This window comes from Notechis scutatus, chromosome Z (genome assembly GCF_049901735.1).
Source record: "Notechis scutatus isolate UNSWTSFEM ecotype Mainland chromosome Z, rNotScu1.2, whole genome shotgun sequence".
Classification (NCBI taxonomy): domain Eukaryota; kingdom Metazoa; phylum Chordata; class Lepidosauria; order Squamata; family Elapidae; genus Notechis; species Notechis scutatus.
The window spans coordinates 79,816,642-79,832,690 of record NC_142025.1 but is presented as its reverse complement, the minus strand read 5'-3'; the positions used below and the strand labels follow the sequence as shown (position 1 = coordinate 79,832,690).

General features: G+C 36.0%; 1 protein-coding gene across 2 annotated transcripts in view; it reads left to right on the top strand.

Annotated features, from left to right (window-relative positions):
* Positions 1–16,049, top strand: part of MOCOS (molybdenum cofactor sulfurase) — a 60,235-nt gene that overhangs the window by 23,297 nt on the left and 20,889 nt on the right. For both annotated transcript variants that reach the window (XM_087947119.1, XM_026678307.2), the window contains exons 7-9: positions 1,970–2,086; positions 5,170–5,625; positions 9,955–10,117. In XM_087947119.1, coding sequence (XP_087803245.1) covers positions 1,970–2,086; positions 5,170–5,625; positions 9,955–10,117 — 736 coding nt within the window. The remainder of the gene's footprint in view (positions 1–1,969; positions 2,087–5,169; positions 5,626–9,954; positions 10,118–16,049) is intronic.

Sequence of the window (16,049 nt, the reverse complement as noted above, 5' to 3'; positions counted from 1 at the left end):
TGTTTAGTGCTCATAAATCCACTGCTTCCAAGATTTTCCCAGATATTGATGTCAAGCTGATTGATCTATTGTTTCCTGTTCACTTTTTCTCCTTTTTGAAGATTGGCACCACATCAGCTCTTCCAGGCCTCTTGCAGTTCCCCAATGCTCCAGGAATTCTGAAGTGTTTCCAAGATTACATCTGTCACCTCCTTCAGAACCCTGGGATGTAAACTGCAATTTGAACTCATCTAGAATGGAGATGTGTTTTATAGCAATTTCTTACTTATTTTGACCTTCATCCCTGTTCTGTCTCCCTTGGTTCTATTTTTGGTAGGTAGGACTACGTATTTTTTTCCTTTTGTGTGAAGACAGATGCAGAGAATAAATAAATCAGTGCAGCTTTTTCCCTGCTACCCCATCACCTTCTTGCCATTTTCTTTCATTAGTGGCCTGTCTATTTCCTTGACTTTCTTCTTGTTCTTTGCATGTTAAAAGAAGGGGTTTTCTTTTGGCATTTGTTGCAAGTCTTAGTTCATTCTGAACCTTAGCCTTCTTGACTCCATCCATGCATATTTAGGCTATTTATTGATATTCTGTTTTAGTTAATATGCTCTTTCTATTTTTTATAATAATAATACAGTTTATATTTCGTCCCTCAGTGTGTCAGAGAGCATCTGGAGTGTTTTGTTTTGTTTTGTTTTTCTGTGTGATATAGTTTTGTTTGGGCCTTAATTATCTCATTTTTCAGAGTTTCCCAAGTATCCTGAAATTTTTATCCCTTTAGAATTTCTATCTAGGGAATCCTCCCTAGGTCCTCTTTTAGCTTGTTGAAGTCAGCTCTCTTAAAGTCTAAAACATTTGTTTGACTTTATTCAGTTACTTACCTGCATTATATTAAATTCCAGTATAACATGATCACTCTTTCCCACAATTCCTGCAACCATCACTCCTTTAATTATTTCATCTTTATTAGTTAGAAATGGAGCTGACCCTCTAGTTTCTGCCTCTACCTTTTGGATGACAAAGTTGTTGGCTAGGCACCTCAGCAACCTGTAGAATTTCCTGCAAGGTTACCTTCTGGTTGATGTTAGGATAAAGTCCCCTTTACTACAGTGGTATGTTTCCTGCACACTTTACTTAGCTGATTAGAAAAATATTCATGTTTTTTCTGCTTGCCTGAGTGACCTGTAGTATACACCTATAGCAATGTCATTTCTTCTTCCTGTAATATTTATCCAAATGCATTCAAGAGGACTTGGTATTATGTATTGGAGAATAAATATTTTTCGTGTTGGCATTATAAGAAATTTGAAGACACATGATCTATGAGTAGTCCAGTTATAGCTTTACTTTGGTTTCAGATCATTACATGTGGTCAATGCAATTTTGGAAATAAATAATAAGACCTTAACATGATGTTGAACTATATTCCTAAAATATGGAATTAATCATCCGTAGAAAAACTCTTGCTCTCTTCAGCCTAGTTAAAGCAAATAAGTTTAGTGTCCTAATTCATGTTGCCTTGTTTTGAAAAGTCTTTCTAAAAATTCAGAAATGAAGCAATATACTTTTATGTAATCTTGCTAAATGATTACGGTAATTTATTAATTTTATTGTATATCAATTTTCTATTTATTATCCTCCTCTCTTTCCCCCTCTCTTCTTTTCTCTCTTGTTATATTAGTTTATTTTAACTACAATAATGTATTTTGTATTTTTTCCATTTATTCATTGTTTACATGCTATCTGTGTGTGTATGTGTATATATGTGTAGTGGTGGCAGAGGTGATGATGATGATGATGATAATGAGAGTATATTTTACTGTTTAAAGACATTTCTCATTTCTGTAATAATTCTATTATAGAATTATAGCATTTTGTTTATATTTCATGAATATTCTAATGATAGAAAAAAAAATTATTTGTTCCTGTGTTAAGAATCCTTTTTTTTTTTCCCCCGGGGATTGGGGGAACCTCTTGAAACAAGGTGGACAAACTAGCTGGGCTCTACAATATCCATATGCGCACAGGCTGTTTCTGTAATACTGGAGCTTGTCAGCAGCACTTGGGGATAAGCCATGATGATATCAAAAAGAACCTACAGGTCTGTATGTATTCAGTATAGCAGTTCTAAATAGAATCGTGTCTCATCTGTTCCATTAATTTTCCCACTGTTTCTAAGCAAGTATTCCCAACAAAGTTCCATGATATAAAACATCATTAATATAAAAAGAAATGTCATTTGCTAGGTCATGTGCAATGCAAAATTCTTTATGCAAAGTTATTTTATTTAATGTAACAAACTATAATTATGGTTTAAGTTAGCTATGAGAAAATCTCTTAAATTTACTTTCCCATTTGCACAACTAAATTTGTATTGTAAACAACATACATACATTTAAATTCTGAACCAGATTAATCTTAAACTTCATGTGTTTAGTTGAAACTTTTGAGAACCACATCATTTTCCTCTCATGTGAATTTCACCACACCTAGTTTTCTTTTTCTTTTACTCTTAGTGATGGGTTTGTTTTATACTCAGCATGTGTTAGCTTGTACTTTTTATGAGTAAGCCATGAAGATCCTATTGATTATATAAGCATAGAAATCTATTAAATAGATGAGTTAATTTGCTTGATTTTGACATTGATGATGGGTCAACCTAGACATTGAGGTACAAAGATTTTTAAAGTTTCACACACACACACACACACACACACACACAGGCACACAGGACATAGAAAGTCTCCATACTCCTGTTAAAATGCCAGGTTTTTGAGATGTAAACAATATATTAAATCACTTCAAAATTCTTTCCATTTTAATATATTATATATGCCATACAAGTTAATTAAAAAACTGAAATCTTTTAGGGAAAAAATAAAAAAAACTAAAATGCCTGTATAAGTGTTCACACCCTCTTATAAGTATGAATGTGGTTGTGTTCAGAATTAACAAATCACATTCAAACTGATGGCAAACAGCAGTCACTACACACCTGCCATCAATGAAAATGATGACCCTGATCAAGCCCATATAAAGTTCCACTGGTCTAGTAGGATTTTTTTCTGACATTTACTTAGTCGCCTTTTACAGCAAGACAATGGTCTGCAAAGAGCTTAGAAAGCATCAAAAGCATCTGACTGTTGGAAGCTATCAGTCAGAAGAAGAGTATAAAAAATCCAAAACGTTAGATATACTATGGATATACTTTGCTTCAGCGAAGTATTAGTTTAATGCATCTTTATGAAGTCATATTATTCTAATTTTTTATTGTTTCTTTTTCCTCTAAAAAGGTTTCAGTTTATCTTTCAGTTGAATTGTACAGATTATATGTTAAAGGTGGAAAGAATTTTGAACTGAATTATCTTTGTCTGATTTTTTTTTTTAACATCTCAAAAACCTGACATTTTAACAGCGGTGTGTAGTAGATTTTCTATATCCACTGTATTTATGGTATATTTAATATTTTTCTTATGCCATTAACATTGTCATAAGAATTGACAATGAGACTTACATTGAGACATCGACTTGTGACGTTTTGCATTCCTTATTTTCATAGATATTGCATCTCCCAACAACATGCCATACAGTGGAAGTGTTTGTGATAATACTTTTCAAATCCTTTTTTTTTTTCCAAACCCATAGAATTATAAGTTGGAAGAAACCATTTAGGCTAGCACTCAGATCAGGGCAGGAAACCAAATAAAAGCAGAGATAGTTGTTTAGTTGCCTTTTTATCCAAGGATAAGAAACCCTAATCTCTCTAGCAAATTGGTTTCTCTTTCAAATGGCTTATGCTTATAATGATTTTTCAAGTATCCAGCTATGCTATATCCTATACTTCTGCAGTTAAGTTTTGCTTTTCAAATTATTTAAGTCCATTTCTTTTTAAGTTATCAAGTTTGTGTAATGTTACTTCTCCTAAGTTATTAACTACCCCACTTAATATTTATGTCGTCTGTACCCTCATTTAAATGATTAATAAAAATATTGAGAAAGATAGGTACCAAGACTGATCCTGATGATAAGCAAGGTTTATGATAAAACACCTTGCTTCAGTTGAAGTAAAATCATCAGTGTACACTTGGCTGTATTATTTTTGATTCAGGTATGTTTCTCATTAATTTGTCCTGACATGGAATTGTAAACGTATTCTACATTATCACTGATATACTGTATTTTTTGCAATATAAGATGCACTCTCCCCCCCAAAAGTGGGTGGAAATATCTGTGCATCTTATACAGTGAATATTGCCAAAGCCCAGCCCACCCGCCAGCTCCCACCCTTCAGCCTCTGCCTCCCAGCAATTTGCCTCCTTGCAGCAAACAGCAAACAGCCTGGTCAGTTTCAGCACAGCCTGATTAGCACAAGCAGCTGATTGTCGGTTGGATTGACCTCCCTGTTTCAGCTGCAGGGATCGGCATCACCTATTGCTGCCTCTGCATGCCTCATTTTTGGCCTCCGCGCACCCCATTTTTGGCCTCCGCGCACCCCATTTTCGACCTCCGCATGCCCCATTTTCTGCCCGTTCTGATCCCCGCTGCCCAGAATGGGCTGAAAATGGGGTGCACGGAGGTGGCAATAGGCCATGGCGATCCCTGTAATCTGAAACAGCTGATCGTCTGGAGGCCAATTCAACCTGCTTGTGCTAATCAGGCTTTGCTGAAGCTGACCAGACTGTTTGCTGTTTGCTGCAAGGAGCCAAATTTCTGGGAAGCAGAGGCAGAGGCAGATTTTTTCCCCCTTGTTTTCCTCCCCAAAAGCTAGGTGCGTCTTATACTTAGGAGCGTCTTATACTCCGAAAAATACTGTATGTTATCACTACATAAACCTATATTGCCATTGTTCTGAAATTATTAACATTTCCTTTTCTGAAATCTTACATATTAAGTTTTTCTAGATTCAACTTCAGTTCTTCTTAAGATAAAGAACACTAGTATTTCATAGTCAATTAATTCCAAAGTTCCTGCTACTTCCAGAAACGAGTGAATGCACAGGAATGCGATTCTATAGAAAATTAGGTAAAGAAAGATGGTTCTGATTCTGGTAGAGAGATTACCAAATCAACTATGTCATTAGAGCATTTAGACTGTTTATAGAGAACGTTTCTGCTGTAACTTTAATAAAATATGTCATATTTTAATAATATTTACAACATATCTTTGTATTTTGCTCCTAAATAGGCTGGTCATGTGTGTGGAGATGACATAGACCTAATTGATGGACATCCCACTGGGTCTGTGAGAATTTCATTTGGCTATATGTCTACATTCGAAGATGTCCAGGCCTTTCTGAAATTCATTATAAGTATTAGATTATCTGCTTTCAACTTAGTAAAATCTCCATGCCAGACAGAGATTGTTCCAAAGATCACATCATTTCCCAGACAGAATAGCAACACTTGTGATGAGAAGAATGTAACTGAACAGCATCTGGAAAGGATAATCAAGAATTTACAGCTAAGTCACCACTACACATCAGTGATAAAACCGGAAGGAAATGTGCATTTGACTAAAAGTTGTGCAGAAATCAACATACCTAAAGTTTTTACTAATTCAGTAGAAGTGCCAAACGGTAGAAAGACAATTACAATCACCAATATTTACCTGTACCCAATCAAATCATGTGCTGCATTTGAGGTAAATGGTTTCAGTAATATTTTATGATCATGTGCAATATGAAAGCTAGAAAGTTTTTTAGAGATGTTTTAACAAATAAATACAAAAATAAGTAAATACATAAAAAAAACTGCATATTACTCTTAAAAATCTTGTAGTGTGGATCCAGGGGTCTGGATCCTATGTAAATAAATTCCAAAATAAGAATTAATTTATAATTTGAGAAATGGGTAATTAATGAAATATATGGAAAATAATTTATTATTTTATGTTAAATTTATTTTTACCTCTACCTCCTTTTACATATCCAATACTTGCCAGTGTATCAGTAAAGGCTAAGTGTGGCTCTTAACCCTGAAATATGTTCTTTTGAGAAAGCTGTTGATGTTAGCTTTAAAAATAGCTTTAAAAAGATCTTGATTTGTAGTGTTCAGATTGTTCCTTCCAATTGGGCTGTTATTTTTGGGCTGCTTTTTTCAAACTATTTTTTAGCCTAGTTAGTACTGCAGTAGTGATCAGTCATACCTGTTGCTGTTGATTTAGACTGAGGTGGGATCGTAGAATTGTAGGATTGGAAAGTAGAGGTCATCTAGTCTAGCACCCTGCCCAGTGCAGCAATCTTCATATCATCTCTGATTAATGGCTGTCCAATCTTTTCTTGAAAACCTCCAGTGATGACTTCCCCATGACTTCAAGAAAAAAACTGGTTAACATTCCTTAATAGCTCTCACTCAAGAATTTCCTCCATAGGTCCAGAGTTTTTATCTCTCTCTGTTAAGTTTCCACCCACTAATTCTTGTCATATGCTAAGATGCTATGAAGAACATTTTGCCCTTATGACATCATATATTTTGCAAGATGCTATCATGTCTTGCTTTAGCCTTCTTTAGACAAGACATAATCAAGTTTCTTTAACCAATCTTCATAGGATTTAATTTCCAAAGCTTTTAACTCCCTTATCGCTCTTCTCTACAATCTTTCTAATTCTTTGCTGGGTTTTTTTATATTGTAGTAGCAAGAACTAAACATAGTATGAACACAAGTGTGGTCTAACCAATGCAGTATGAAACAGTAGTATCACTTCTTGTTTGTCAGTGCGACTAGATAGACCATACCACAAAATCAATTTCATAGTAAGACATTTTATTGAATTAGGCTACAATTACAGAATCTTGCAAGTCTAATTATGCCGTGTCTCCTCTCCTGATATCTCAGTGAATTAGGAGCATTTTCCTGATCTGCTTCTGAATGTTATCTTGATTCCCAGGATTTAAAGAATCTTTCAGCCTTCTTTGCCTAAGTAACAGTTCTTGCCTATCTCAGTCAAGGCCATCTGTTGTTCTCTACAAGAGGTCATCTACGCCATCATGGGCCCCCCTTGCCCGCAAGGATGACACCATAGTCTTCACCCAGATACAGGATTCAGCATGCCAGGCTGCCACAGGATCCTCACAGCACCCTCACAGGATCTGCATGAATGCATCTAGGTCACCCAGCTCCTGTGCCCCAGCATTGTGCAGGGACACCAGCTGTCTGGTGCCATCCTCCATGTTGGATGCCACTGAGTGAACCACTGCTGCATCATCTGGATACATTCCCCCATAGTGCTCCATGTGGTGCCAAATCTGGGCTAAGAAATGAGGCCCAGTTCAAGTTGTCAAATGCTTTTTCTGCATCCAGAAAGATTAATGCAATCTGTTTGTCACCACATTGTTATAAATATTCAATTATATTCAAAATTACTCTTACATTATCTTTTGGTTGTCTTTTAGATAAGAGACTACACTGGTCTTCATGTATATAATCCTATTAGTATATAACAATGGGAAGCAGGCAAGCAAATAGGTATAGAAGAATTAAAGAAACTATAATTAAAACATTGTAATTCAGAATATGAGGATTTTTATTCCACATAAAGATTATGATTGAAATAATGCTACAAATATTTCAATGTTATTTAGAGATTTTATCTTCCCCACATGAACCTCTCTTTAGTCACCACTTTGTATTCTCAGGAAGAGTATACCCAAAAAGTCTTTCCCAAGTCATGAGCAATCACACCTAGCATAGCGCTCCAGATGGTCATACATACATGCATATAGCCACAGTAAATTACTGTTTACTATACCTGGATTGATAGCCAACAATTCTGCCTTCTATCAATTATTTCTAGTGTCAAGTTTTGGTTCAAAGCTTTAATGATATAATGATTCTTACACTGTCAGTTTTCTTCCTTGTGACAACCCAGTCACCATACTCTGATGTTATGTTTAGATCAAGAATTCTATTCCAGTGGTTCTGGTGCCCCCCTCTTCTCATTATCTACCATTGTCTTGGCCTAATACTAGACGTTTTTCAATCACCTTAGGCAAACAATTCCAATTCCAGGGAGAAGATGTGAAAATCTAGGTTTTTTAACACTTTAGAAGATATATTTACATCTGCTTGATGCTTAAAGACATCTATAATTTAAAAGTTAATAAAAACTGAGATTAAAACAGTGATTTGCCTTCATTTAAAGTATTTTCCTAAAGTTAATTTAAAAAATAATAATAATTCAGAGACAAAATCATTGAAAAGGAAGAATCAAACACCAATACATTTTATATCAGGGCTAATGGTATAATCAATTCAATGCTATACAAGTTTCTTCAGATTGCCCAATTAAAGTATTTACACTCAGATATTTATTGGATTAGAATCTTCAATAAATAATATCTAACAAATAAAAATAACATGAAATTAAACTTTTTACTGCTGATTAAAAATATTTACTATAGAAATGTTTTGGTTTTTTTGCCTTCTTTTGGCAGTAATAATTTTGCCAGAATCATTTTTTAAAATTATGTATAGATTCCAGAGTGTAGTCTTGGAGTGTTTACATAAAAGTGATGTAATAGGTAGCAAAATACGTAAGGTTTTGATTAAAATGCGATTTCTGCAATTTGCATGAGTACTTGCAAAATTAGGCCGAGAAAAATTAGGTCAAGAGAAAGTTTATTCCAAAATTATATTAATGTATACATTGAATTAAATAACTCAAATATAATTAAAATTATACTGTACTAAGATATTGAATGTTACAAAGATAACTTAAAATATCCTTGTCTAACTTGTGTTTATCACATTGGAGTCTTACCCATGCCTCACATTGACTCTGTAGTTATAGTATTAGAAAACTTTTCTTTCTGGAATGTATGCATAGTCTATGACTTCTTTATTCAATCTTTTTTTTTTTAATGGAACCATTAAGAACACATTACAGTAAGCAGAGGGCCAGCAAAAAGAGATGAGACAAATAGTTTAGGAACAGGTAATTGTTGCTTTCTACATACCACTCTTACCAGTGACCTTGCTGCCAGGACTGTTGAAAAGTGAGATCCATATACCTGAAATGGCTCACATTGTTGTTTTTCTTTTAGTTAATATTGTTATCATTCAGTGTGGAATTATTTTGCTTTTCTCTGTAAGGACAAAACAAATAGGAATTCTGTTTCATTTTTTACATATTCCAATAAGGGATAGCTGCTTCAAAATTAAACCATAACTTGTTTTAGATTGCTAAAGCACTAGAACAAAACTTTTTATTGGCCACCAATCAAGCTTAATAGTATCTTCCAAGAACTTTAGAGTGAATTGAAGAGTGTATGAAGAGATATTGACATGATCAGGGCTGGGATGCTACCGGTTCTGCCCGGCTCTATAGAACCAGAAGCTCTGAAGAGCAGCAGACATAGAACCGGTTTATTTCCTGCTTTTTCTACCTCAGCTGCTTTGCACGGCACAGCTAAGGTTGAAAAAGCAGGGGGAAAAAGGCTTTTCTAATGCTGCGCATTTGCGCGCAGCGCTTTTCAGCTGTCCGGGTGGCACAGCCTAAGGTTATTTTACACGCATGCACAGCATGCATCGGGCACGTGTGTGCAAAGCGCGCTTGCACACACAAATCATAATCACAGAACTGGTAGTAACGCCAGTTGAATCCCACCCCTGGACATGATGTTGGTGAGATTATAGCGTTAATATACAGACTAGTCAATGATTTTGGAGTACAAATGCTTTTTTTAAAAAAACTTTTTAAAATTAAATGATGTAACTTTTTTTTTTTAAATTTGCTATATAGTTTTCTTGTTTTCAGTCTTTAAATGGCAGAAAGTTTAAATTTGACTACGCACTCAGAAAGAAGCCTGCAGAAAAAGTTAAATTGCCTTAAAGTGTTCCATGTACATAAGACAATATTATACCTTACTGTTGTAATGAGCTGAAAACAAATACACATATATGCTAGTTTTTAAAGAATATTACAGTATCTATTGAGTAAATAACAGTTCCATTTTCCTTTACCTTCTTTAGGTTATGCAATGGCCTATTGGAAATCAAGGCCTGCTGTATGATCGTAACTGGATGGTTACAAATCAGAATGGAGTTTGTATTACTCAGAAGCAGGAACCACGTTTGTGTCTTATACAACCTTTAATTGACCTGGACCAAAATATGATGATAATCAAGGCAGAAGGTTGGTCTATACAGACTATTTCTTCTACTACTATGAAAGGGTTATCAAAATATTCATCCTATAAGATTATTATTTTAGATAGAGTCAGGATATAGTGGTTCTATATTTGAAAAAATATTGAGGCATAGTAAATTAATATCGTTACTCTCTGTTTCAAGATATTCTTGAGAAATATTAGATTTGTTAAACTAGCTCTTTAAGTTAGATACAGAAACTGACTGGCACACCATGCAGATAGCAAAGTACTGGCATAATATATTAGTATCGGACAGTTTCAGCGAGCAATCTGGTTGCCTCTCTTTTGAATTAACTGAAGTTTCCAGACCATTTTTAAAGGTTGCTCCACATACAGCATACTGAATAAATTCACCAGGAAATTATTGGAGCATGAATAAACTGTTGCACGGTTGTTTCTGTCCAAGTGTAGAGAGTAAAGAAGATGACCTTGATGGAGAGAGGGAAGATCTGTTATTAGGCAATAGGCAGATAAACATTGCAAAAACCCAGATGGGGATTATTGGTCTGAAAACATTCAAACAGACATTCACATGAAAAAAAAGAGAGAGGAGAAGAAGCACATCAGACCTGCAAGATTCTGTCACTGTAATCTATCTGGCATCTGCTTCTTGGTCTACTTGTAAGGTATGATCACAGTTAGTGAAAGGCATCTTGTTACTTGGGTTTAAAGTGACAAGGATGGATACAGGAGCATTCCCAAACTGCAATTCTTCTCTTTTAAGGTGAGTGCAGACCTCTCTGGAACAGGCAGGGCACCACTCAGCTATACAGATACTTAAACAACAAGCAATATTTGTCCTGTGCTGTCCGAATTGAGTTTCAGTCTAATCCATTATCCTGTCCAAGCTTGGTTCAGAACATCAATTGTTTCACCCATATTAAATGAAAAAGAGTGGTAGCTGTAGTAGATAACCAACCAGAGCACGAGGCAGGGGTCAAGTGTGTCGAATCCCTTTGTACACCTAAAATCTAAGTCCAACCCACCTTGAATCCCATTTATTCTTAACTATCGCCAATTTGCTTTGACAGTTAGAAGTTCAGATTTTTTAGAGCATTAACATGCAATAAACTTATATTCGTTTGAACTGCCTGGACTCCTGATTTCCTGCACTGGACATCATTTGCATATTGCTGACATCTCAGCTCACATACCTGAATGACTTCTCCCAACTATTTCAGCTAAATGTTAAAAGGCATATGAGATAAAATGGAGCCATAAACCTAATGTAGCCTATCCAAATAGGAGTGGGAGCAGTATAGTATAGTGCCTCCACATCCTAACACTGACCACCTGTTTAGGAGAATGTTATCATTGATGGTGCTGAAAGCTGCTGGAGAGGTCCAGAAGGCCCTTCCCCTTTTTCCTGGCAGACAGTATTCTGTAAGATACCCAAAAGACTATTCCATACTGAGGCCTGAAATCAGACTGAAATAAATCTAGAAAATTTGTTTCATCTAAGAAAATCTAGAGTAGATAAAATGCCATTGCTCAATCTGCTTATCTAGGAAGGGAATATTTGCCACTGGTTTGGATCCAGATTTAATTTCTGATTATTGTGTCTTTTAAAGAAGTTGCAACTGCTCTGTCTCCCTCTCTATTTTATGTCATGCTGGACCCAACCTGAAACCCCTTCCTACTAGATTTTATAAGCCAAGAAAAAGAAAGAAAGAAAGAGAGAGAGAGAGAGAGAGAGAGAGAGAGAGAGAGAAAGAAAGAAAGAAAGAAAGAAAGAAAGAAAGAAAGAAAGAAAGAAAGAAAGAAAGAAAGAAAGAAAGAAAGAAAGCACACAGATGGTAGACAAAACATATTCAACTACCTTGTCCACCTCCTCAGCCCTTAAAACTAAAACTCATCCAGTAAGATAAGAAGGACATTTCTGTAGTTCCACTTTTATGAATGCATTACCTGAAGTTATGCAAATACAAGCAACTTCATCATAAATTTCTCAAAAGCATACTACCAATGCTGTTCAACTATAGTTTTCTTTTGACTAGATTACAACAGGCCCCTTACACGCACGCAATTTTCGGCATGGGAGCCCCAAAAGCCTCCACTGTTCTATGACATTGAAGAAACAATTTTTTATCTTAAAGTTTGGTGCTGTGGGCATATGTCTGCATTTTATATTTTAATTTTTAAAAAAGATACTGATTTTTTCAAAAAATGTAAATAATTATAACAAGTAAGTGATTAAGGAATTGAAATAGGAGTGGGCAGGTGTGACTTCTATACTTGCCCAAGCATAAGAAACCAGATGGGTAACTTTTGGCCAGTGCCTGGGCCATCAGCTCTAGGAAAAAGTCAGTGGCAAACTATTTCAACAAATGGTGTCCAGAACTCTATGTGAACTTGTCCATATAGTTATCAGGAGTCAAGGAAATAGAAATTAAGGGGCTGTAATTGCACCTCATATCTCATTATTATTACCTTCATAATACATAGTACAACATGTGTACAATGAGATTGGCTGAGCCTCCCTTTGTGCGCACCCCCCAGTATAACTCACAATGAGGACAGAAGTCCCTAACCTAGTCCCAATCTTATTAAACTATGTGACCTTGTTGTACAATGTGCCAGCCCTGCAAGTCTGTCATACTATGTTGACATGAAGTTATTTTCCATTCAGAAGTCTGACAGCCCACGGGTAGAAACTGTACTTCTAAACAGTCATTTAATAATTTGTTCTTATTGAGGGAGTTAATTGTTCTATATATTAAACACTAAGAAGGCTTCCTCTGAGGAGGACATTCAGTGTAGTAGCCCAGATTACCTCTGGTTTGCGAGAACCAAACCTAGATTCTTTTGAAATTTATGATTTCACCTGAAAGAAGACCCAGAGACAACTCAGAACAATTATATGAGTATCAGCACTTCAAAGCTGTCTATTCTGGAAAACGAATTTCAAAAGAATATTTCATATTTTTAAGATTGGCTAAATCAGGGGTGTCAAACTCAAGGCCCATGTGCTGGATTCGGCCCGTGATGTGGTCAGATCTGGCCCACATGGCCATCCTGGTCTATTCAGTGCAAAGAAAGATCAGGCCACCATAGCTTCTATCCATTCTACTCGATGCAAAGAGGAAAGATCAGGCCAGTGTGGTGTCGGCCTGGTTTACCCAATGCAAAGAAGAAACATGCCAGCAGTTTGGGGAGTGGCAACAAACTGACCACCAGAGGTCAACCACGGCCCTGATGCGGCCCTCAATGAAATTGAGTTTGACACCCCTGGGCTAAATTAACAGAATCTTGTAAGTCTGATTGTATTTTTCCTTACCTCCTTTTTACACCTCACTGAGTCAGGGAGGAGCTAGCCTAAGTTTCTTCTTAACATTACCTCCTTTCCCAATCAGGGAATGCTTCTAACTCTTTTTATTTTTGAAACATTATCTGATATATTTTTATTTGTTAAATTTCTTTGTTGCCCATCTTGTTGCAAAGTGACTTGAGACATAATAAGCAACTTTGATACTTGTATATAGATAGTCTTAACACAACACAACTGAGACTGGAATTTCAATTGTAAGTCATTGCAGTTGTTAAATGAGGTTGGGATTCCATCATTCAACAACTGCAATCCATTATATTAAGCAGAGTGAGGTGTGCTTCAGGTTGTGAAGGATGTCCTGGAAGGCCATGCACAGGCCATGCATGAGCTGGTGGATTGTTGAGTATAATGCAAAACCACAGTTCTCACAACCTAGACTGCAATGCATCACTCATCGGAGGAAGCATTGGGCCTAGCCAGCTGAAAGCCCCAGGCCTTGATTTCAGCCCTAGCCCTGCCGAAGCCACTAAGGAATGTTGCCCAACTCCCTATGCCTGTCTATCTTTTTTCTTTTTTTCTTTTGGTTACATTGTTATTTTATTAAAAGAAAGCTAAAATACAAAACTACAAAAAATAAACACAAAAGAAACAAGACATTTAGAAAACTAACATATATACACGTATTACCTCTTTAATTGAATACTGATTAATACATTACTACAACCTTAGTTTCCCACCCCTTTCAAAACAGCCCCAAAATGTTACTAAATAAAAATGTTACTAAATTACTAAATAATTTGCAAATTAGTAACCTGTCATCTATATGTTATATTAATGACAACGTAGTTAACAAGAACAATAATAATAAAAAGGCAAGACTCAAGTTTCAAAACTATATGTTAACAAGTGGTTATTGTAATCAATTAGTAGAAAATTTACCATATCATCTTGTCTATCCCAAATCACTCCAAGAGTTAATAGTAATTTGTTCTGGATCAAATATTCATGTTTGTTTCTTAATGCAATCTTTTATCAATTGCTGTTTGATTAAATATAATAAAAAAACTCCAAAGTTGATCTACCTTCCAACCCAAAAAATCAGATGAAATTGTTTGCCAGTTAAATGCAAGGGTGGGATTCTACCTGGTTGGTCCGGTTCTATAGAACCGGTTGTTATGATTCTGCCCAGTTCAGAGAACCAGCAAATTGCACCACTGGCTGGCCCCTCCCCTCTCCATCCACTCACTCCTTACCTGGCATGCACGCCATCCAACTTGCTTGCGTTAGCCTAATTTTCAGTAAGTTGCTATTTTTCCTTTTATTTTCCGACCATCAGCTGTTCTGAGTATCAGCTATGCCAGGAGATTTAGATTAGTTAGAAAGCAGGAAATTGTTGAATTACTTGCTTTCTAGCTAATCTAAAAGCTGAGCTGAACCTTCCTAGCTTCTATTTTTCAGTGCAGACTCAGGTAGCGGATTGCAGAATGATAGATCTCTGAATGAATCTGTGATTCTGTGAGCAACTCAATCTGCTTGCCTGCTTTGCCTGATTTTGGGTAAAAGTTGCTGGTTTTTTAATAAAAAATTCAATATTTACATAATGGTGTGTTGTGAATTAAATTAGTGAGTTTGCTTGCTAGCAACTTTTATGAGTTTGCTTGCAAGCAAATTTTATGTGACAGACTCAGGTAGCAGATTGCAGAATGGTAGATCTCTGAGTGAATCTGTGATTCTATGAGCAACTCCAATCTGCCTGCCTGCTTTGCCTGATTTTGAGTAAAGGTTGTTCTTTTTTTTATGAAAAATTCAGTGTTTACATAAATATGTACAATATTTACATACAAGCCATGCCCACCCAGTCACGTGACCACCAAGCCACACCCACAAATTAGGCCACGCCCACAGAACTGGTTGTTAAGACATTTGAATCCCACCCCTGGTTAAATGTGATAAATCTATTCCCCAATGTGCTTCAGTCCTAGTCCTGAACATTGGGCGCTATCCAATTGGTGAAAAAAGTAAGGTTTTACATTTAGGCAAAAAAACCAAAATGTATAGGTACAGTATGTGGTACCTTGCTCAATAGTAGTAACTGTGAGAGGGATCTTGGAGACCTAATGGACATTTAAACATCAACCAGCAGTGTGCTACAGCTGCCAAAAAGGCTAACACAGTTCCAGGCTGCATAAAGAATGGGATAGAATCAAGATCATGTGGCTTATGTTAGGGTAATTGCACCATTCTCCAAGGAGCAATTGTCCCCATCCCCAGCATGGTCTGCTGTATGCAGCTTACCTTCAGGCATTTTTCTCATGCTGTTGAGAAGCCTGCATCTATCCAACCCAACTTTTAGTTACACTGGGCCTTGTTTCCCGAGCAATAGTAAAAATATATAAAAGGAGACATAATACTAGTGAACTTTGTAAGGCATGAGGAATTCAATAAGTTATATATAAATAGTTTATGTTTTGAAATATGTTGGTTCATAAAAATGGAATTAGTGTTTTCTCTATTAATATTTATGCCATTTATCCAATTAAATGCAGCATTTGTTAGTTGGAAGGAAAAATATAGTTTTCTTCCTGTATAAGCTCTCAAATGGCGGCTAGTCAATATATGATCCCTGTCTAGTGAGAAGCACCATATCA